This window comes from Augochlora pura, chromosome 1 (assembly GCF_028453695.1).
Source record: "Augochlora pura isolate Apur16 chromosome 1, APUR_v2.2.1, whole genome shotgun sequence".
In the NCBI taxonomy this organism is placed as follows: Eukaryota; Metazoa; Arthropoda; class Insecta; order Hymenoptera; family Halictidae; genus Augochlora; species Augochlora pura.
Window position 1 is genome coordinate 12403108 of NC_135772.1, and position 24123 is coordinate 12427230.

Consider the following 24123-nt stretch of genomic DNA (forward strand, 5'->3'; position numbering starts at 1 on the left):
GAACAGTGCACATACAGTGCATTTCTCCGCTTTCGTCAGATTCTGTACGAAAAAAATCAATACGGAATACAATGTTTGAAAGCAAATGGGCACTAATCTAAATTCTATTTTACTTGCTTTGTACAAAAATCTAGTTCACACTATTCAAACCGCGCAAGTTGTGTACATAGTAAAATTAATTTACTTCCCCATCGTTGCCATACTTATTAATACATACATTTCAAAATATAGAGCAAATAAAATTTATCCTTTATATTTATTTTATAATTAGAGATAGTATTATGTTACAATAATATGTTACAACGTGATCGAAAAGAGAGAGTGAGAGAGAGAGAGAGAGACAGACAGAGAGAATGGCAGGTTCTCGTTTCAGTAATAAATCATCGTCAAATAAGGTAAGAAGATTGCATCATAATTTCGGCTTCATTTTTAATTTATTAAGAATTTAATTTAGTGAACTCGTTTGTTTCTTGTTATTGCTTGAAATTTCTTACTTTTTATTAACAGTCGTTTCATGCAACAGAAACAAAGAACAAGCTCGATAAAGTCCACATGATACAAATTACAGATTACATTATTGTAAAAGTGGCAATCCATCTTTTATTCAAAGCTGGATAAAATCGCCCAGAAAAATTGGCATCAAAATCAGCAATGTAAAATTGAATTTATCGTTGTAATATTTCTTTTTCGCAACTGAAATAGCTTAAATACAGACAATTTTTCGAAATTCGGGAAAAAGTTCGATACAATTTCATATAAAAAAATAAATATTGATATATTTACGTAAGTAAATACTATTTGTAAATACTATTTGATTTAATGCTGGTATGAAATGTTATTTACTATACACATATTTACTATTTTTTCCAAGTCCTGTATGAGGACCGTACATAAATGAAGCAATGTTATACGTGTAAATGTTTGTGTATATATGTGTGTGTGTGGGTGCAAAAGTGTCACAACCACTCTTGCCCATTCATCTTTAAGTGCCTCGACGTGTAACTTCACTCAAAGAAAGTGAAAGTACACTCACTCTTCAACTAGTGTACGCAGAAGCTTAGAAAGAACTTAAGAAAGTCTCTTTAAAAGATCGAATAAAGTATACTCTTCTCATAATTTCTGTGAAAATCCACATCAAAGTATATAAAAATATAATAGGAACTAGTTATTTAACTCCTTATTTTCATATTTATGATGTGAAGGAAGCTTTCAACCATATTTCTAAATGTGTTAATAACTAACGGATATAAAAAATATATGTATAAATAAGCGTATAAATTGAGCTGCTTTACACTTTAATATTGTTGCATTTTAATAAGCTAAGTTAATGTCTGAATAACAACGTAAATTTCCTTGAGAGAAAAGCCGTCTGGTGACTTACAGACAACCGAGTAAGTATGTGGATAGATTTCAATTTGCTAATTGCTGAGAAGTGATGATAAGGTAATAAAAGGTTTCTGGTCAGGAGAATCGAAACGGGAGCTGTGCGATTGATATTACTGTTTCCATCTCATATTAAGTCAAATGCAGAGAATTTATTTAACCAGTCCAACGTTAATGGGGCACCTGCCCGAGAGAGAAAAGAAAGATGAAGAAATTTAATTAACCACTCGTCCAAAGGAGAAGGTAATTTTGTCGCACTTCCAAGGAATCGCAAAGGAAGTCTGTGAAGGGTGGCGGCATTGGACATTTTCTCAGACATACAAGATCCAAGATGTGAGTGGCAGAGTCCTGCTGTTCCTTAAAATCAACAGTTAAAACAGTACTGAGGTGGCGCGAAGGTAGGGCATTTAATAGATTGGGTTTCTAATTTACGAAAACGCTCTCTCATTGATACGAGTGCTCTTAAAGAAATTCAAAGCATTATCAATTGTACCAATTTCGTGAATCATTAATTAATGTCTTTATGAATTTACTCGGCACTTAATTTATAAGTATTACATTACATCTTCACTTTAATCGAAGCACTATCAGAGTAATTATTCAATGACGAATATAGTTGAAACTTTCGCTTTTTTTAAAGTCGCAGATTCGTATGACAAAACATAGAAGATGAAAAATAAAGAAAAGGGTTAGTCATTTAGATAACAAATCTTTTCTACTCATAACGTTGTAGCAGATTTCAAAAGAGGTCTATTATTAAAGAGAGACATATAGTGTAACCACAAAACTGTATTCTGAATAAGAAAAAGTAAGCAAAAAATGTAGTCTATAGTTTTGGTTTTTGTTTTACATTGCTTTTTAAACTAATTAAGTTTTATCTAGTTAGATTATTTTTTCAATACCGGGTGATCGCATTCCCGACTGCACCGGTAGAAACAAGACACCCTATACATGCATGCAGCGGATCACATTGTTGGGCGTTTCAATTTGATCCGCTATTAATCAAAAATTTGTCATGGTTCTTTGCTGTACGCATTCATTAATCTTTGATACACGCAAAAACGTGCACCCCGTATTATAGTGGCACTCTGATAAAAAAAATCTCACCTATCTAGTGCACAGTACACCGTGGAAATTAGTATTCAAAAGGACGATAATATCATGTTAACGGACTTTTCGTCTCAAGGAACTTACGGAGTATTGATTTTACTAAACCTTTAGATAAACTGTACTGAACACACAAGTCCCGTCTGATCGGTGAATTAGCGGCGATCAACTTTTCTGAACGATTCCCGTCCCACCGTTTAGTATCATCAAACTCTAGCCACTTCCTTCGTAGTTCAAACTAAAAGTATATGCGATCCTTTGAGTCGATGAAACGAAATACAAATAACTTCGCCAGACTGTGCAAGTTCTATTTCATCGTAATAACTGAAGCGTTTATTTCGAACGCGTTTTAGTGGGTATTCTAGTGTAAAACACGCCCGTTTTAAGTTTTTCGTAGAATTCTTTTGCAAAGAAACTAGAGTGCTATCTGCCTTCATATTTTTAGAAGACAATCGTAACTTCACTTGTACTTAATTGTCAAATGCAGAAACCTTAATTATTCGTCTAGCAGAAAAAAAGCTGAATCAAAAAAAAGTCTGTAGTAAAAAGATGGCAACCCTTTCAATTTTTGTTATTGATTCTCGTCGTTTATTTACCTTCTACTGGTTTGAGAAATAGAAAAAAAGAAACTATCAAAATTCATTTTAACATGGGCTTGTAGATTGACTTTTTTTGTACGAACGAAATATAAAATGTACGGATTGCTCGAAACAATATGACCGTTCCTTTTTCGATATAATATACATGAACTTTATTCATTCTTTTATTAATTCTTTCGGAAAAGGAAACGTACATTTCCATAGATTTCCTTTCGTATTCGGTCTCGCACTGCTGTTCACTGTACCGTGCAATATACATATATAGTCGCCATAGTTCCCACGAACCTTGTATATTTGCCAGATAAGTGGAAAGCCAGTGACGTAGGTCAAACTTTTGGTGGATTTACGGAATCTCAAATCGTACCAACGTAAGCGGATCTGGCCTCTCTGGTCAAACGAGTAAAGGTCAGCCTTGTCCGGTGAAGTGGTAGCGAAGGAAGAGAGAAAGTGCGGGTTCCTCTATATTTGAGAAAGGGAAACACAGAGTTGATGACCCCTAGAGAAAGTACAGATGAACGAAGGGATGAAGAGGATAGAAGTGACCTCGCATTTGCCGCAGAGTCGTCTGATGAACCACCTGGTGGACGCGCATTGCTTCGGAGAGCTAGAAAGCAAAGTTACAACAACGTGCTTCGTTTCATCTCTCTTAGTCCCTTCATTCTCTCTCTCCCGCGTTTGTGTTACAAGCTTCATACGCTAATGCTTTTAACCCACAGGTTAGTTACCCAGTTACTTTCAGTCTAAATAACGAATTACTGTTCTTACTTGACAGTGTGCATAAACGAAATATTATTCTTCATGCTCCTTGCTTTTGTTTCCGTCTGCATAGAAGATACGTTGGTATTTCAGGAGAAATGTGGAGAAAATCGTGATCCAGTTTTCCTCGTTTATTTCGTATAATTTATTGTCATGATAAATATTTTGAAAAATCCAAACCATACTACACATATATGCTGAGCTTTGCCACTACGTATGCGTAATTTTAATTGGAAAAAGTTGTCATAATATATAAAATGACATTAAAATACCAAACGTTTTACTTTGGGAAAGTGAAGTTTCGAGATACATTCATTTTCTACGATGCTTAAACATGTTCTTTAGTGAACTCGATTTTAAGATTGTCATATAGAGTAACGTTAATGTCATTTTTATTTATTTGAAGTATGTGAACTTTTGTTTTTTACACCCGAGTTTGTATTTCTTATTAAAGTTAAGAAAGTAAAAACGGTTGGTTGTCTGGATCTTCTGAGAGCAGCTGCGGAGGAGGTACAAAAGGAAATAGTGTCGAATGGATTGAGTGTACCTTTTGTAGCGTTTGGTGCTATTGTTCGTGGCAGAATGTAAAAAATGACGTTGCTTTTATTTGAGGTCGGTGTGCTAGGAAGTTTAATAATGTTCGAACCAATAAATACTAGACAATTAATTCAAATAATAAGCTGGAGCACACACGAAATAATTGACAAATGTGTTAAAGAGTAATTCTAGAAAAAAGAATTACATTTTTATACTATGTAAAACAGTTTTTGTAAAATATGGTAAAACCACCGCATGTTTGCATAAATATATTCATATTTCCATAGGAAGCGTAAATTCGGTTAAATACTTTCAGTATAATTTACACGCTGACAGATGCAACATTACACAAGTTCTAGAGGTATTTTTACAACAAATAATATTATTACAAGATGTGCAACATATTAAACAATTTTCATTATTAAAATATGTACAATCTCTGGCTCAAAAATTAAGATCACAACTTTGAACATTTTTTAATACATAATTTAATCACAATTTTCAACATTTTTTAATATGAAATTCACTGAAAATAAGTTATTTCCATTGTTAATGATTCTTACAATGGTATTTATTGTTAAAGTATTTAGGAAACGTGTATTCATAACAATAAATTTGACTAAAAACACGAAAAATATTAAAACTTTCAAGAGGTTCTATTTTTCTGCTAAAGGATGCAAAACTAAGACACAAGCTCGACCAATCGTTGATTGACTAAGAAATAACGCTTCACGAAAATTGTGTCACCGACTTCTTTTAATTTTAGAAACTCAAGAAATACGAAAGCTGAAATGATACCAGAGGATTATAATACCACGAATAGACTGACAACCAGACGTTTCATCGGGAATCTAATTATTGACGAAAATAATGAAGTCGGAGTGGGTAACAGGATATAAAAGAAGGGAAAATGCACTATCTCATTCGCTTCTGTGCGCGATATAACAGCCAGTATACACTTGATTCAACAAAGCAAATCAGACTTCGACACGCGAAGTCGGTATGAAGCATCACGCGAGGTCGACCTCCCTCGGTCAATCTTTTCCCTGACTTTCTTAGCCTTGCCCACGCTTCCTCCTAAAATTAGTGTCAAGCTAATTCCGAAGCAGAATTTAGAAAAGTTTTCTTTGATCGTGTGTTTCGATGTTACCCCGCCTAACTCTCTACAATCAGCCCTCTTTTTTCTTTGCTATATACCGTTTCCATGAAACGGCAATTGCTTTGCATTGCAACGTGCATTATGGAAGTTCTTACCGAGCAATTTTTCCACTGCCTAACTTTTATTAGACTAAATGCGCATGCAATTGTAAAATACAGTGAAAATGCGTTCAGCTTGTGTATCGATGATTATTAGAACGTAACAGATTTGCCTCTACTAGTATTGTAGATTAACTACTCGAACTCTTAATTTTGAAAGAGACTGAAATTTAAAATGTTTTGAACGCAAATATGTTACCTAATGATTTCAGGGATGCAGTTTAGCTAAGAAATAAGATACAACTGTTTATTATAAAAGAAGAAGGAAACTATTTTTCTATACTCATTTTGTTAGTATTAACTTTAGAAGGATCAACGCACGAATCACCGATAAAATCGCAAAATATTAGAATCAAATCCTATGTGACTATTTTTCAATGACAATATTGAAGTTAAAAATAATAATAAATAATTTGTTTGAAAGAGTAGACCTTTAATAATTCTTGGGATAAATCATTCGTAACATAGATGAGAGCAATATGAAATATTTTGGATAACAAATTTTGCTTTAAGGATTTGACGGACAGAGAAATTTTGAATTCGTATAGCAATGTTGCATTTTTAGAGTCAATGCTATAAAATCTAGTTTCCCTGAGAACTAACTTTCTATGTTGCAGTCTTAAGTAGTTCACCAACTGACTCATCCTATTCGGCAGAGGGCGTGAGAAAACAATTGCTTTTTAACATTGTCGGTATCATCAGTACGAAATGTTGCGCTCGTTGTTATCGATAATTCATGAAATTAAATTTCTCGTACGTTTTCTTATTCTGATCCATATAGTCGTTACATATTATGGGGTTTTCCGTCTTAGCTTTAGAGAGCTCTAGAGCTCCTTTACTATTTTGTATTGTGATCAGAATTACCGATAGTTCACGAAAAATGGACACGTTAGCAAGAAGTGAATATCCTGTATATTTCATTTCTACTACGAGTGCGTGTACGACGCGAATATTTCGGCATTTAAGCAAGCATTTCAACTAATTATACAGTATAATTAGCAATGGTACATATATATCAATAGTTTATACATTTTTTCTTCCAGATGGATATAGTTACAATGTTAATAAATTTATAATTTAAACCTTGGCGAATAACAGTTCATAATATCCTTTTAATAAATGTTTTTATATAGCTTTCACATTCTAATACCATCTTTCAATAATGATAGTGACATTTTTTTACATTACTTAAGATGCAGTGAGTCTTAAAAGGTATATTTTCCTACAGGTACAAGTACACCCATTGCTCACAATGAGGCGTTTTCAAACAATATAAACAGTTTCACCAGCAAATGATAAATGGAGTCATGAAGAAAAGGTATACTGAAAGACATGGCAGACTATTAAGATAATATCGCAATAATCGTAGATACGAGAGGTGCCCATCAAATTAGGCGAAGTGTTTTTCCATCGTCGAACGCATACTGTTTAATTAGATTCGCAGGAAAAAGCCAAGTGTTATAGTCGCGCAAAGTGATCGCACATTACTAATATCATTTTCTGTCTACCTTATTGTCACTATGAAATTCTTGTGCAGTTTTAAACGCTCAATGGTCGCAAACAGTGCAATCCACGTTCCGTAGTTCACGAAGTGAGAGATTAACATCATTCAAAAAATGTTCCATTCATTGAGAAAATCCATGAGCGTCTCGCACCAAAAATTACGGAAATTATTTTACGTCAAGGATTTCGTAACACTGATACGTCCTTACGTTTTCATGGTTTCTGTTCTCGGATACTTCCCCTATAGTACCTCATTGTCAACGTGCAAGATTGTCAAGAAGAGCTTTGTCTGGTCCTTGATAATGTTTATCACCATGATAATGTTATGTTTCGTGCTGCTACCCAGGTTTACTTATCTGAACAAGCAGAAAGATTTATTCTTAAAATTGGATTACGCCAGTTTGTATTGCTTTGGTGTCCTTCTTCATTGGGCATGCTACCTTTCATCTCGATCGAAACTGCATTTTCTTCGCTCGGTTTCGTCTGCATCCCGAGTGCTACCTCCTGAAACGTTCTGCAGCACTGCCAAGTGGATGTTCGCGTTCGACATCATCAAGATCACCCCGTTCCTGACTTCTGGAGTCCTCATGGAAAAAAGTTTATGGTCGATCGTAGTCTACGCGTCTTGTGTCTACTTACTCTCAGAAATATTGATAGCGAACTCACTGTTCGTTAATTCCCTATATGTGTTATGCCTTTGTTTTCGTAATATCAACACATCTCTGGAGAAATTGAGGATAAGTCTTGTTACCGATGAACCTCATCTGCTCCGAAAGGTGTATCATTCGCAGAATAATCCTATGCTGCTATCAGAGCTAAAGTCACTTAGGAGACAGTATCTAGAACTTGGAAAAATGATTGACGTGGCGAATGAAACCTTCGGTTTGGAGACTATCTTTAGCATCGCAAGATTTATAATAACCATCACTTTCAGCGTGTATGCCTATGTGATGGAAAATACTGACGATGGTAAGATCGTGCATTTTTGGTCAGTATACATTATGTACCTCGTTCATAATTGCCAGAGTGTGATTTTTATGGCTGTCGTGTGTGAGATGCTGAAGGATCAGGCGAAGAATATTGGTTACAATATACATCGGATTCTCGTGATTACCTTTGATAAACAGATTTCCACAGAGGTAAGGAAAAAAAAGAAAGATATGACCGCCATTTTGTCGATTCTGAACTCATTAAATCTCAAGACATGAAGATGATTTTTATATACGTAATTGTTTGTGTTAAATTGAAACAAATATTCCTTTTAAATAGTTGAAATCATTGCATTAACATTTCCTAATTTGTTCCACTTTAGAAATCAATAATATTGAAATAAGCTAGGTTAAATATTGCTATTATTATAAGTCCACTCTAATAATTTTAAAAGGAAATGTTTCACAGGAATGAGAATAAAGCAAAGAATAAAGCAGAACTACAAAATAAAAATAGCATTAATGTATCCAAAGATATATATTATATATACCGTTTATTTTGAAAGTGATGCAAATCCATTTTCTGTTGCTTCGAGAAAATTGGAGGTTAGCATATTAGTCAATTCAAAAATGTAAGTTAATTGTTGCAAGTCTGATAATGTTTCTATTAATTTATCAATGCGTAATTTTATTATATCAATTTCCTTTAGATGAATTTAATTTTTATTATTAAAAGTTAAGTATCATTTGAAATATATTTTGTATTAATCCAATTTCATTTATAAACAATAACAAAAAATAAAATAGGAGTACTATTTCATGAACGTTAATTATATTTGTATATCGTTACACTTAACATAAGTTATTACTATTATTTATTTATGCTCCTTACGTGGTAGTGAAATATTAAATATTAACTAGTTATAAATAAAAAGTTTACACTAAATCAATTACAAATTACTTATCTTATTTTCTTTTTAAATGGACATACATCGCTTTCAAAATATACGGTTCATATGTATCATCACAACTTCTGTTTCTACATTTGGAAAAATAGTTGTCGTCGTTCTCGATAGAAGTTTTGCAGCAGAATCACGTAATCGTAGCAAGAGGACTAGTAATAGACATGACCCTGTTGACAAAGGTATGGGATCTGAAACCTTCGATTATGAAACGAGTTTTACACTTCTTATTTGCAGATAGTGGGAATCATCACAACTTATCTGCTGATCTTAATACAATTTTTCCTGATGAAATCCTGCTGAATAAAATGACAAGAGACTATAACGTTTCGAAAGAAATTACAAAGCTGTGTATACGCACGACAGTACAAACATTTCATCCCATTCAAGACTCTAATCTCACCTATTCAGGAGCGCATTCTTAAATATGTAAACTGATAATTTGCTGCACAATGCTTGAACGCGCGATAAGGGTTAATAACAGAAAGTGTCGCAAGCCATGGCGGCCATGTCGTGCCACGAATCTGTTATCACTGATTGTACCGTAACATCATTTCCTCTCCGATTCTCGAATTCTATCCGTACAAGAGCAACCCTGCGGAATTTTCGTTCTCAAAAACACGATTTGTTTGGTTTGAATTTGGCTGTAATTATTGAGAAAGCAAAATGAACTAATATGACAATTTAAGTACCGTAAGGAAAAAAAAGGATTGTTCACCGTATAAAACCAAAGGAACTCTCTTTCAAATATTTTAGTTTATTACAAAATCTATGGAAAATTTAATTAGAGTAATTGTGGTAACTCATTGTCAGTCGTTTCGACGATCACAAACAATACATAGTATCAACGAGTACCTAATCAAGCAATGTATTCTGATAATATCATGTATATTTCAAGTGCCACTTTATTCATTCAAGACAACATTCCATTATGGCGTTGAATTTCTAGATCACCATCTCAGAAACAAGTCATTCATCAATCATTTTGATTATTGTTCATGCAAACATTGCATGCTAATCATTCAGTTCTTGAAACACGTTCATTCGAGCCGGTTGCAAAACAGTCTACAGTTTTTATTACTCGCAAATAAACTGCGCATTTGTTTGTAAAATAACAATTTACTGCATCAAAAGACGAAAGCATAAGTTAAGTAAAAATGCACTTTCGCTTTAAACAAATTTAAAAAAATCAGTAATTTTTTAAGCATATTTTAAAAGTTTTCTTAGTTTTTACTGCTTTGATCACTTATCCTTTTGAAATCTGCAGTTTTATTATAAACCAAAAATTACTAAAGTCCAAGAAATTAACGTGAACTACGTATTTTCTGTTATATACAAATTATAAATCATTGAGCAATGACCAAACATGCAACGAGAACCAGAGATTCCAAAGGCCGGAAACGATGTTTGCTTTTAAACATGACAGACTTTGAATTGGTCAAGCGTCCCATGATATTTTTGTTGTCCGTATTCGGCTTTTTTCCATACGACTGTAAATCCGAAGAATATGTGTTCTCCAAGAAAAAATTCGTCTACTTAATAATCGCAGCCACTGTTTATGTGGCTCTCGTAATCTATAACTTATTATTAGTCAATTTCCTTGACACCAGCAGCTCCATAATGGAAACAATGCCGGAGAATTTTTTCGTTCTGTTAGATGGATCTATACCTCTGCTACTGTACGCGGCACCATTTTCACTGTCAACCTTGTTCGCAAAATTGTCGATGCTTTCACACATGTTGTCGCGCCAGGATTTCAGCTATATCGCGAAAATAACTTACACGGTTCACGGCGCGAACATCGTTTGCTTTGCGGCTTTTATACCGTTATATGTTTGGAAGATCGTGAAAGTACCTTTGCGGCGACGTTTTATTAATTTGTATCTGTCGACGGTATCGAGCACGGTGACATTGTTCTATCTACCCTGTGTGTGCATTTTGGGAGCCTGCTACAAGAAACTTAACGAAAATCTGATACGGTTGAATGGATCTTTGATGGGCCGTCATATAGAATTGACGGAAAAGCAACTGTCAAGAAGACGGACTGTCATGTTGTTGACAAAGGTGAAATATTACGAGGAGATGCACGAGAAAATCAGTGATACTGTCGACTACCTCAATACAATGTTTCGGATGATACACATCATTTTTACGACTGCCACTTTCGTTGTAGTCACTTTTGATCTGTACAGTTCGTTCGCGGAATGTTATCGTAGTGACGAAGTAATAACAATCAATATGTCCCTCTTCTTTGAGGGTTTGGCATATGTGGCATTAAGGTTTGGGAAGTTCTGCGTAGTGGTTTGGGTCTGCGAAACTGCAGCGAATCATGCGGCGGAGATCACTACTACGATTCACGATTGTGTCAACGATTGCGCGGATGATGCTGTCAAGCTCGAGGTAATTGGTCAGTTAGATTGCAAACTATTATTCCTTTCTTGGAAATAAAAAGAAAAGAATGGTATTGTTGATGCGTTAAGAGTTGAACAATGAAAGCAAAATATTCGCAATTTCAAAGCATATTTTTGCACAATATTTTTAATAGAATAGGGAATTCGTAATTTATTGTATTAGTTACTATATCTTTTCTCGTTATTAGAGATCCAGTAATGTATCTATTACGCTACTGAAAACTATTAAAATATGCTATATAAGATTATTTCCATAACTGACACGACAATCAATGTGTTTTATTATTGTCACCTCGCACTTCATAAATTTCTGCATGTTTCAACTGCATAAAATAATAATTATGCTGTTACAGTTGAAGTACTTCGCTTTGCAAGTTATGCACAGAGATATTACATTTACGACGAAAGCGTTTAATATTAATAGGAAACTTATATCGCAGGTAAGATTAATCATTGGGAAAGCAAAAGTGAATGATAAAGAATTTTAAAGAATAAAAACGAATGTATGCTCACAAATATAGATTATAACAACAGCGATTTATTTACAGATTCTCAGCGCAGTTTTAATGTACATGATTATACTCTATCAATTTTTAATGACTTCTAATTGCACCAACTAACCGCTGGCGACACGATCAACCCTTTTTCCTGAACTAATACGAGTTGAGCTTTTTGGTAATAGCACGCAACTGAAGGCAATGATCAGACAAAAGATGACATGTTAATTTGAGGATTTTATATTAAAGGCAATTATGTTGTTACAATTGTACCAAACAAGAATAAAGTTGACACTCGTTTCACGTTTAAATAGTCTCAATTAATATAATGAAATATTAATCTTTCCTTTTTTATTTTAGATATCTTCGTTTATTCAAATTTAATATCACGAACGATGGAACTATTGCAGGATTCAAATTTTCTGTTGTCTTCCTATATTTTAATTTAGCATCAAAATATACCTATGTACTTCCAGCATTTTTAAATCATCTTGAAATTGTTGTTATTTTGGCAACTTGAGGTCAGCAACAGAATCGACGAACGATATAGCTTGTTTCATTCTACCGTGCTTGCAGTTTTACTTTTTTCGCACATCCATTCGGTTGGCGCGCCATCAAAGACATCAAATAATAAAATCCATTACCTCATAGAATTCTCGCCTTAATAAATCGACTATGGTTGCAGTGATTTTACATTTGCAAGTTGTCTCAAAAAATGTTATTCGATCATTGATCCTTACATTATTTGTACTCGGTTCATTGAATTTTGTCTTTATAAGACTAAATATACCATGCAATAAGCTATGCGTTCGTTTAATGATACAAGAATATCAGTATCCATCGTCCACCTCCTTAAATCGATTTCTCAATAATTCTATTTATCACTAAAATTCTGCACGAAATTACTAATCAATTTCTGAATTGAAATTTATACCATCCGATGATAAGTCGCCACCTTTACCGACCGCAAGTAAACTCGAACGGGTAAGTCCCAACGGTTCGAGAAGGCCCCCCTGCAGGTCCCGAGATCTTTTAGCGGACCCCAAAAGGTTGCGCGTCAGGTGGTTCTATCCCTCCGGTTGTCCTCATCCCCCACCAGGCAACGAGAAACATCGTAGCATACCACCTGCAAGGCGATTGGTCAGTTCGGAGACAGGTCAAACGGCAACACATCGGTTAGCGTCTTTGTCACATTTATCTCGCGTTTCGGAGTTGGCTCGAACTTGTCGTCGATCGAGTCTCGTACGAATATCGGCGTTCATTTGCACCACGTGAGCCTCGAACGGCTCGGTCTTTGCGCGTGAAAAGTACGGGGCGGTTCTGTTCTCCGTAAGGACCCACGAATTCTTACGGGCTTTAACCGCGAGCTTTTCAAACGGTGCACGCATTATGCGCCGTGGTGACGCGAGTGTAGCGGAGTGTTTTGACATCAGTGTGGTGCGGTGATTTCTGTGAAACGTTGTGTTCGATGAATGAAGAAGACATCGTGGCAGTTTGTAAACAACGCGGAAGGATAGACCGTCGAGGTAAGTCGCTTCGTTTTACTCTGACGGCACGCCAATTTTAGGTTAGGTTAGGTCCTATCAGTTGCCAGCATTCCCTTGCGGTTCGATGCGGTAAGCTGGCCTGGACTCGTGCGGTTTTTTTTCGATCTCGAATGATTCCGTGCTTTCGAGGCCCGTGTACGTAGAACCAGGACCTAAGGGTCCAGGCATAAAGGGATCCTTTTTAGTTCTAAAAGATGTATGCCGGCGCACGTCTCTAGCGCTCTCGTCCCTCCTTTCAGGAATGCGAACCCGGGGGTCCTGCAGTGTTTCTACTGTATACCCCTCTGCAACAGGTAGTGATGGGCAACATAGCCGTACACTTTCCTACACCGATCTTTCCTTCTATTATCGCAGCATTTCTTCTCGCTCTTTCTTGATCCTCTTCTTAAAAGATTTTGATAAGTTCGAAGGATAAAGTTTCGGAGTCCTGAAGATTTAATTTCGATTGTATTTATTTTTTAGCCGCATCTTTATACATTTATAATCACCAATAATTATTGTAATCTTGTGGTTTTTCGTTCAAGAATAATTTAGAGTATGATATATTTTTATGTTCTGGAGAATGGGATTCAAACTATTTATATGAAAACTTTCCATACAAAAAATTGTTGGAAATTTAATCAACGTTTACAATTATTTGACGATTGAAAACAATTATACACTTTTTAGATTGATTTATATATTCAAGTAAAATATTACAGTAGATAATATTAATGTTTATTTAATTGAATAATGATATTCGTTAAATTTTATAACGAACAAGATGTGTAAATTAATTAGTTATAACGTTATATTCATAGAAATACTGTGTAATTCATCCATAAACATTATGACAATTTTATTGCATTCAATCATTCTTGGATATTACCTTTTATTATTATATTATCATGCTATTACTTCTAAAAATTTGGTATCTTATATTTCTTTTGCAATTTTAGATATCCATAATTTTATTTCTACAAAAAAATCGCAGGTACAATATCAATTTAACAGCATGATCGTTTACTATTGTTCATGAATATTAAGTAATAGAACTGTTATTAATATTCACAATTAATGTATATAATTTCCTGAAATTATTGTACCAATGTGACAGATTTTTATAAACTCTATGTCAAATCTAATTTTAAAACACAGAAGTACATTCACAATTCCATTCTTTCTAAATTAATGCTGCTTAGGATTATTATAAATTACATATTGCATATAACTGCAAATTTTCGATTTTTCAAGTATATTATGTGTACAAATAAAATAGAGTAGCAATATTAATACAAATTTATGGGATTATTTTCAAGAAAGGAATTGTTACATTGAATATCGACAAAAAATCTTTCCGAGAACCTTGTAAGATCCAGATAGCAACTGTTTAGATAGAAACGCGTGAAACGTGCGTGGTAAATTTTACGAGGTACCGTTGCACTCGATTTTCGATACGTAATTTGACCCGCATTGCACGTTCTGTGTTTTATGTAACGTGGACGGATTTTGTAATTGAATACCTAACGCGAAAAATGCTGCGTGTCTTGAGAATTGTGCAAGATTGAATGCAAAACTATATTGTCATTTGAATATCAAGTTCCCTACGATTAACTAAAATTTTCACCTATTTCGTTGTCGTAGAGAGAAAAACTTTAGAGGTATCCTGAAAAACTATGTTTAAAAAAATTGATAAATAGTATTGCAAATGCATACTTAGTTCTACTTTTATCAAAGAGTTAAGGAATTTTTTCGTATCACGAATTGAACGTGACATGCGCAAAATTTGCCGAAGCATCGGTGCTAATTCGAATCGGAGCAAGACCTAAATGTTTACGAAAGTGTGCAGTTAATCCGATTTACATGCAGACGAATCATCAATCCTATTGCGTGCGGCCCCATGCAACATATATGAATAATGTATAAAATAGCCGAAAAAATTCGTATTCCCAGTAGTTCAAGGTTTATAATCTCCCATCATGTGAAAGCAATAGAAAGGTCATGCTAGTCCTGTTTTCACTCTGATTGCTTTCAGCATTCAACTAGCTCGGTTACATACTGCACACGAAGTCGCCAGGTTTTTTGTCATACTTGATATCACGTTGCCAACGAAACAAGTTTATCCTTTATCACTGGTTTTTACATTATGTCTTGCTATTATTGGATATAACTGTACAACAGTCGTATCGTATTTGTGCATAGCGAAGACGAATGATAATGATAATAATAATAGTAAATCAGCAGTTTACAATGTTGCAAGCTGCGATAATCCTGCAATCGATAAAGTCATCGAAGAATGGCACTGGTTCAGCGAATACGAGCAACAGTTTGCAGGTTTCCGATTTTACGAGAGTCTAGTTCCAATTTAAGTAACTATCAGAGTCTGCCCTTTATAAATATATTACGTAGGTCAGTTTCCGTAGGCTCTGTTCCAATGTCCCACTGGTCAATTGTTCTCGATGCGTTTTCTGTTCGAACCTTATTGAAAAGAAGCTTACGTAAATGATTTCGTAACCCTGCCAGTACCATCGAATCTCGCAAATGTGAACAACATTGATTAAACATTCGTATTCCTCCGTCATTTTTTTACATCTTTTTGTTAACTGATATTTCTTTGTAATTGTTAAACACTGACGTTTGATCTTAGTCTTTAACATTAACTTCAAAATTCCTTCGTCCGTCTTATCGGTGCAATGACTGTACAAAAAAAGACAAAAAAATTGTTTCTCGACTTTTTCGGTCTTTGTTTGATCGGTTTCTGATTTATATTACATAAGATAATTTACAGTTACTTCCAACATTTTTTATTTTGTTCGATAACTATTTACGCTTTTTATTTGAATAAAATGCAGTGACCGTTGAAGTAATAACTATTTTTAATTGGGTACTAAAAATAATCGAAAGTTGGCAAAGACCGGTAACATTCATGGTTCTCTGTAAATTATTACGTAATTATTTTAAAGAACGAGATAATATGATATATAAGACGTAAATTGGGAGAAAGTTCTGATTTATTTATGGTATATTCGTATACAAACTTGTGCTGCTCCGAAATATTCTACAGTTATTTCTAATTATTCCGATATCAAAAAATGCTCACAAATTAACTAGCTAGAGATTTTCGAGATTCTCGATGAAAATTATCACCAATTTTGACTTCGATTCGTAAAACTTTTGAATTAATAGCTTGGAAATTCGAAATCGCTTGTAACACGAACTGAGAGTCACTGCTGCGGACGATTCTACTGCCATTTAAATCTCTAACAGTGGCGAGATAATGTTTTCTCATCGTTTCGTTGGTAAAATAACTTCATCGAGCAAACAAAGCTGCTGGAGGATTGTAGAGTTCACGCGACCGGGCAAGAAAGTGAGAGACACATGGACAAAAGAATGACGACAAGAAAGCGAAAACATTTTCTCCGGCGACGAGTTAACTAATTACCTTGTATCTCGTTCCATGGACCATTTGCATGTTTCCCATAATTATCGTAAACGTGGCGAATTGCTTTCCATGTGCTATCAACCTTGAAATCAATAGGGAGTACTATAGCGGATACTTTCTTCGTTTCGATTCCGAAACTGTCAAATTGAGAAAGTCGCTCTACGAAGATGCATGTTGTTAACGTACGAAAGAAAGTTGCGTGCTCGATGCTCTTAACCAGCTGCATGGCCGTGTGCGTGTCATTAGTAGCGTTCTTATTAAATTCCTCTGCTTTGATGGTGTAAATCGCGTAGTTGTGCATAGATACGAAATGACAGAGATCGTTTATTTTATCAAAATTGTATTGCATGTGTATAATATTTAATTTTTCATGTATACATTAATAAAAAAATATTTTCTGAACTTCTTTGAATAAATGAAGGGTAAAGAGAATTTTATGGTCGAGTGAGCATTAATTTGTGGGCTCTTTGCATAAATAATACATAAAAGGCACAATAATAATTTTCGCTTTTGATTAAGTACTTAGAACTGTTATCGATTATTAAATGATCTTTTAGTGGTAATAGAAGCTTGACTTCATTTTGCTAAACATTTCATTGATATTTGTGTAATATATACCTTAGCTGTAAATGAACAATTATAATCTTCTACGTATATCATTTTAATTCGCTTTGGATTTGAATATTTTTTGTAGCCTTCATTGAAACTATTTCTATATCGTGACTAACGTATTGGTACTCTTGCTAGTAATTTTATCATTACCTCATGTCACTATCTCTTTCATTATTTTAGATCTTCCTTTTTATGTACATATTATTGAATAATCGATCAAATTACCCAGATAATAATCTTCTATTCATTAAACACTATGTACGCATTAGAAAATTATTAATTATGATTAATATGTCAGTAATTATTAAATTATAAAGTAAATTTAATATCATGTATTATATTTTTGCATGCTTTGTAAATTTATTTCAATTAATCCTGTACGCAATGTTAAAAAGATTTATAACTTTTCCAAGAAATTGATGCAATAGCAATAGCAAGGAAATCTATGATATTTATAACAAAAAATTTCTGGAACACTTATTACTCAGTGTAATTAGTGGAATGCACATTTTACAATGAAAATGAATAAATAAAATTTGAAACAATAAAGATATTAAACGAATTGAAAAACATCGATGTATCGTTTGTAATTCATCATAGTTATTTTAGGAAGGCTGACTAATAATGATTCAAAAATTATTATGGGAAGACTGACTAGTAGTGATTAGAAAATTATTAAAGGAAGAATTAAGCAGAAAATATTAATTCGACATCGGTATCTAAGATTACTGCAAGCAATTTTAATTTTGCATAAAGTCTAGTAATTACGTAACGTATTACGAAAACGAGCATAACATCGATTGCTGTTACACGTCACGATAATTGTTGTTGCACGCAGTTTACGATTGTGTACGCACCTTAATCGATGAAACGATTTACATGATTACGAGCATCCTCTTCCCATAATGCGTACGATTATTCCGCAGGAGAGAAACAGAAAAAGATAGATCCAAATCGAAGCATGCGGGAAGCGGTTCACGAGAAATCGCAGGCTATCGTAACGAGGCCATTGCCGGCGCATTTTCTCGGTTATCTAGGAAACGGTTTTGTCCGTTCTTGGCGAAGTTTTTTTCCATCCTTCTTTTCCCGCGTGCGCTACATAACAAACCCGACGAGACAACTGACATCAGCACGATCCTCTACCGGTCGGTGAAAATGGTCGACATGCCGTCGATGACTCGAGACACCTTGTAATTAGGATACAGGATCTTGACCTGTACCATATTCAATTCCGACAGGTTCCGCAGGCCTTTCTTATTTCTTGCTGTAAATAGTTCTTCTGCGAGCACTTTCATTTTGTATTTAGTCACGTAATATGAAACCGTCGGGTTTATTGGCAGTCGATCTTTTATGTGACGAATGATTTTATACTTATGATTTATTGCAAACGCGTTGACGAAAATGCGCGCAGGCGAGTGCTGCATATTTGACGAATATAATGTTTCTCTAGATTAAAAAAATAATACTCTCTCTTCGAATGATCCAACATTTTATATTACAGTACATAATAAAGAACATTTTTCCCTCTCTTTGAATGGTTCTACATTTCATATTCATCGACTTGATATTTATTGTAGAAATGCGTGCAAGCAAGTGGTGCTTTAGTCGGTTAGTAAAATATTCAATTTAATTAAAAGCCTTTTTTAATTCCCTTTGAATAATCCGACATTTTATGTATATCACTATAACGATTTATTTTCATTTACGTACACTGTTAAAAAGATATTTATAAAACGGAGCACTGCATTTACACAAATTATGACTGTTTTAAAAAATTGGTTCATCAACCGGATGAACAGTCTATTAAGGACTGCGTGCACACGCGAAAGAAAAGTATAATAAAGATGGATGCTACGGAAAGAATGCTCGTTCGAGTCTTATATGGAGTATCGAGTTCGTTCGTATTTCATGTAAGAGGTATACATATAATGAATTTATTATTTATGCTTTGACGGGGACATATTTCTAGCTTCTCAACGCGCATTCCAATAACGCATTTAAGGCCGCAGGCATGCATTTCCTGCACTTGTCGTATATGTAACACGTTGACCATGGACATGGATGTATAAAATGATGCACACATAAGCGCGCATCGGTTGTCGTCTTGCATAATTGACGAACGAGACGGTGCGATTTTTCGCGCGTAGTTACCTTAGTTTGCGTTCGATGATTCTACGTATTGCTTATTTCTTTCATTTTTATGTCGTTCGAGCTGCTCGAAACGCACAATCATTCGTTCCTTATTAGATCATGATGCATTTGAAGAAAGTCTGTTGTAGCTTTATTGCACATCATTATCATTCTTACAATCTTGCCATTACTTACCAACTGAACGTTTTACATTTTCTCAAGTTCATGCAATGTTTCTGGGAGAGAGTTTGCATTTTAAAATAATATTTTGGCCTTCGTGCAATCGCTGTTTCCAGCAGATATTTTCGAGCAGTATTATTTGCATTATTGGACATCGTTCAAACATAACTGTGCATGGCCGTGACGCTCAGGAATAAAGCCATTTCGAATTTGTAGTATTACAAATATTTTTGTCATTTCATTTTATTATACAAATATACTTTATATTCATAAATTACCTCATAAAACAGAGAACTCAATTCTTTAATCAATATTTCTAACATTGGACAACGTTCTCAGAGTTGGGTAAAATAGTATTTTAAATAGTAAATAGTAAATAGATATTTTATTTTGGATCATCCATGTATTTTTGAAAATTATATATTTTATTTGCTCGGAGAACTTTTGAGATAACGTATTTCGTTCGTGGTAGATAGAATTTTTACAATTTTAAACATTTTTAACTTATCTTCGGGTTAAAATCTCTGTAAGAAATATTTCACCGTTTGCTTCATGTTATTCAAATCAACTATTTTGTTTCACGTTTTATATAATCAAAGTAAAATATTTATTTCATGCTTTAGTAATTTAAATTATTCAAATAAAATATTGTATAACATGTACTGAAGTTTTATGTACTACTTAAAATAATATTTTATTGGAATTGTAATGAATCTATTACTTAAAATGATACTTGAAATATTTATATAACAATATTTTCTGTTTTAAAATAGTTTTGCAATTTGATATGATTTCTTAGTCAACTAGAACAATTGATCTTTCAACAATTTGTTTTATATTTTCGTTTTGCTTTATTGCACATACGTATATCTGGCCTACCATTTAAGACGGCGTGGAGACGTTTAGAATACCTACAAATATCCTATAAACTCGACACAGAATTGACGTCATTACAAAGTCAAACAATTGTGAAGTGTTTATCGCGCGAAAACAAGAGTCCCGTGAAATATTTCACCTCCGGTTTTCAATTAAACCGCGTAGGCTTGCACTTAATCGTGCAATTATGTTCGCGGCTCGCTTTAATTGATGCCTAAGCATGCATCGTGGGTAGAAAAATTCCAGATGACCTTCTCGCTGTGATGCCATTTGGCTTCTTCCTTCTTTTTTAATGTTGACTAATAATAAAGCGAGCTTTCTCGATGCGCGTCTGCGTTCTCGTCTGGCTGTGCCATCCGCGCTCTAATTTGCATTTCGCCGGTGTGCGCCTCTCGATTGCCGGTTAGTAAATCATGAGTTACGGCGTCGGTTGGGAAAACAGTTTTACTCGGAAAAATAGAGCACCGCGTCTCGCGTCTACGTGAATTTCATGCCGTAACGCCAGTTTAAGGGAAATGAGACGAAAACCGGAAGGACGAGCTGCGCGTACGCGCGCGAGCATTACAGCGACTAAAAATCTAACGTAGTATTAGTCTTTTTTCAATTATCCAGGATGTTTACTATGGAAATTTATGTAAGCGTATTCATGCGGGATATACATATATTTCGATTTATATGACTTTGATACCTAATCTTATGTAAACCGTGTATCCAATGCGCCTACAATGTTCGCGAGTGATCACAAATCCTGATGGCTGAATGAATAACTAACGATGCCATTTTCGCATACTTCGTTAATTACTTCGATCTTGGAACAGCCTTTGCATACATTAGCGTTTGTAAGTTTAAGACAACGAATTTTAATTTCAGTTCTACGCGTATCGTATGATCGTTCCTTATTTATTACTAGTTTATTCCGAAATTACTCAATAACTACACCAATCTCATTCACAATTCGTTAAATTATTTTGAATAATATATTAAAACAAGTTCTTTTGAAAAACGATTATTTAACCAGCTAGCTGTTTTTCTATATTTTGTGTTATGAAGAGTATACTCGATATGCATAAAAATTCAGTTTAAATTATAATTTTAATAAAAACTGAGATATATTCGTAAATTCTAAATTTTTTCAGAATGTAACGATCAAGAAAAACAATATAAGTAATTACTATGAAACATCTGTATCGCCGCGTATTTTTCGCAACACATTTGAGCAGCACTCTTTCAAAGAGGTCGCAACAACTAACTGGTTCAAAGACAATTATAGAGCTATTTTTAGTCACAGTTAATGCTTGAAGAGTATCGTTAAACATCTGGCCGTTGTGCACTAAAGAATTTGTTGTAATTATAGTATATTATAGCGCAGATCGAACAATGACCGAATTCAGGGTAACAGTGACGTTAACTGGTCGACAATATCTTAATGTACGGAAGCACGATAGCTTATCAAACGAAGGAACTGTAGCGGGCCTAACTGGTGTGATAGACGCGAAAAGTATAGTCTGCACGTCCTCCCGCTGGCGATTCAATTTCCCCGGCGATCGTAAATATGCACAGAAATCATAGATCACAATTTCTCTGCACTTTCACAGCAACTCGTAGTTTCCCCTATATGAGGCCTCGTTTTCAAGGCCAAAGGGCAGCATCCCACCGAACTGTGGCCTTATTCTTGCAACATTAGTCATGCGAATTCGTTTTCACTAGTAAAATTCCTAGGCTATCTTGATCCAACAAGAATTTCACATATATTGGCATTCACTAAGAGGCTAAGAACAGTTTTACGATATTAGTCGGTTCATTATTTTCATCTGCAGTGCACGTTTATCAAGTACAAGATGAGAAAGTTTCGTTTAAACTACACCACAAGCTCGTTAAGAGATCATTGGTACACTTAAATAATAGTGTTTATTACAGCAGTATAATAGGATCGTTTAAAAGTATAGACGTATAAAATATTATTGAATTAAATAGGCATTTAACATATGTACGTACTTTATATAGCTCTGTAAACTTCTCTATTTTAACATTTTTTACAATTTCTTTGCCACAGTATAAATATTTGACCATCTTGTTTCTGACATTTAATTTAAATTTTTATCTGTTACATTACGGTTTATCGAAAAACATAAGCGTATTTAATTATACTTTTGTCAAAACGTTATGTATCGTTCGAGAGTCATGCGGCGCTATGCAAATTGTTATTTTCATTAGTCACCTTTAGAATGTCTAATGAATGTACGAATTCCTTACATCGGCTAGAAAGTTCCGTGTGGCAAACGTAGAACAATAATACAATTAATTTTCATGAATGTGCCATGTATTCTTCCAATTTGCAAACTTACGTGTGCCATAAATGCATAAAGAATCGCGGTCTATTAATTCCAGTATTCTGTTTAGTATTTCTTCTCCATGTGCTCCAGATCGTACTGAATTAGTGTCTTTTAATTATTATTTATAAATAGAGTAGAACTCCGTTTATCTTGACTCTGTTTACCCGACATACATAACATTTTGTTTACCGACAATGGACGTCAGCGCGATGCTTCTATTATTCGACTACAGTCTACGCGACGTACCAATTGTACGACTTCTGTTTTGAGATAAGTAACGATTTAAGTCAATTATTCATATCTGTGTGATACGTTCAGAACTATGTTTTCACTACTGTCCCTTTCTGAAAAGAACAATTTCTGTCGATGGGTTAGAGGAGTATTCCCCCTCGCCTCAACTGATAGTCTGTAGTTCCAATCGCGTCTCTTGTTCGACGCGTTACTTAAACAATAATAATAAAAAATCTGGAATTAAAAGGATTATTTCTGCAAGTATTGCAAATGCGTTTAACCTACTTCTGTGACTGTATTAATATAGGCAGGTTAGTAGGAATCGGTCCTGAAAAATGTTGAAAAGAGAAGAAGTGTGGTGCTTTGTATCGATGACTAGTTTGAAATTATTTGACGCTTTAAAAAGGCATGAAGCATAGTTAGAAATAAATATGGAAAATATGCAGTGCTTTAACAATGAAAAAAAACTCTTATTTTTATGGCTATTAGTCAATATAAATATAAGACAGCAAACGTTTTTTTCTATTTGCAATTACATATTATAACGTGTACAGTTCTTTCAAATGGCGCTACTGTAAATTATAATATTATGAGTGAACTGTATTTCGATAAATATATCATAGATATATGTTAAATGATGGTAAAATTAATGTTTATCCTTGTATTTAAAGTCATTTCCCCCAAATATGTTAAAGAAATGGAGTTCTACCCTAAGAGAAATACAAAACCGTATAAACGTTAGGCGATTGTGAAGATATTATTATCAATTTCAGAAAGGAAATCAGTTTCTCTCGAATTTCCGCAGTATAATTACTACCATTATGTTCTATGTATAAAATCGTTGAATGATAG

General features: G+C 34.2%; 3 protein-coding genes across 3 annotated transcripts in view; all 3 read left to right on the forward strand.

Moving 5' to 3' along the window:
* Nucleotides 1-7255: 7255 nt before the first annotated feature.
* On the forward strand, nt 7256-9336 carry LOC144471289 (uncharacterized). The gene is made up of 3 exons (XM_078183183.1): nt 7256-8281; nt 9129-9215; nt 9271-9336. The coding sequence occupies exons 1-3, from the start codon at nt 7256-7258 to the stop codon at nt 9334-9336; spliced, it is 1179 nt and encodes a 392-aa protein (XP_078039309.1).
* Nucleotides 9337-10389: 1053 nt separating this feature from the next.
* LOC144470069 (uncharacterized) lies at nt 10390-12064 on the forward strand. Its single transcript, XM_078180880.1, has 3 exons — nt 10390-11433; nt 11798-11884; nt 11993-12064. Exons 1-3 carry the CDS (start codon nt 10390-10392, stop codon nt 12062-12064), a joined length of 1203 nt encoding a protein of 400 aa, XP_078037006.1.
* Nucleotides 12065-13209: 1145 nt separating this feature from the next.
* The window catches only part of LOC144478715 (uncharacterized), a 113617-nt gene continuing 102703 nt past the window's right edge, over nt 13210-24123 (forward strand). Inside the window, exon 1 of the mRNA XM_078196924.1 lies at nt 13210-13467. The gene's annotated coding sequence lies outside the window, so the exon portion shown is untranslated. The remainder of the gene's footprint in view (nt 13468-24123) is intronic.

Excerpts from the sequence above, each read along its gene's own strand:
- LOC144471289 (XM_078183183.1), top strand. The coding sequence starts at position 7,256 with ATGTTCCATTCATTGAGAAAATCCATGAGCGTCTCGCACCAAAAATTA. Across the intron at positions 8,282-9,128 it reads ATAAACAGATTTCCACAGAG|TTGTCGTCGTTCTCGATAGA; the intron begins GTAAGGAAAAAA and ends TTGGAAAAATAG. Across the intron at positions 9,216-9,270 it reads ACATGACCCTGTTGACAAAG|ATAGTGGGAATCATCACAAC; the intron begins GTATGGGATCTG and ends TCTTATTTGCAG.
- LOC144470069 (XM_078180880.1), top strand. The coding sequence starts at position 10,390 with ATGACCAAACATGCAACGAGAACCAGAGATTCCAAAGGCCGGAAACGA. Across the intron at positions 11,434-11,797 it reads ATGATGCTGTCAAGCTCGAG|TTGAAGTACTTCGCTTTGCA; the intron begins GTAATTGGTCAG and ends ATGCTGTTACAG. Across the intron at positions 11,885-11,992 it reads ATAGGAAACTTATATCGCAG|ATTCTCAGCGCAGTTTTAAT; the intron begins GTAAGATTAATC and ends ATTTATTTACAG.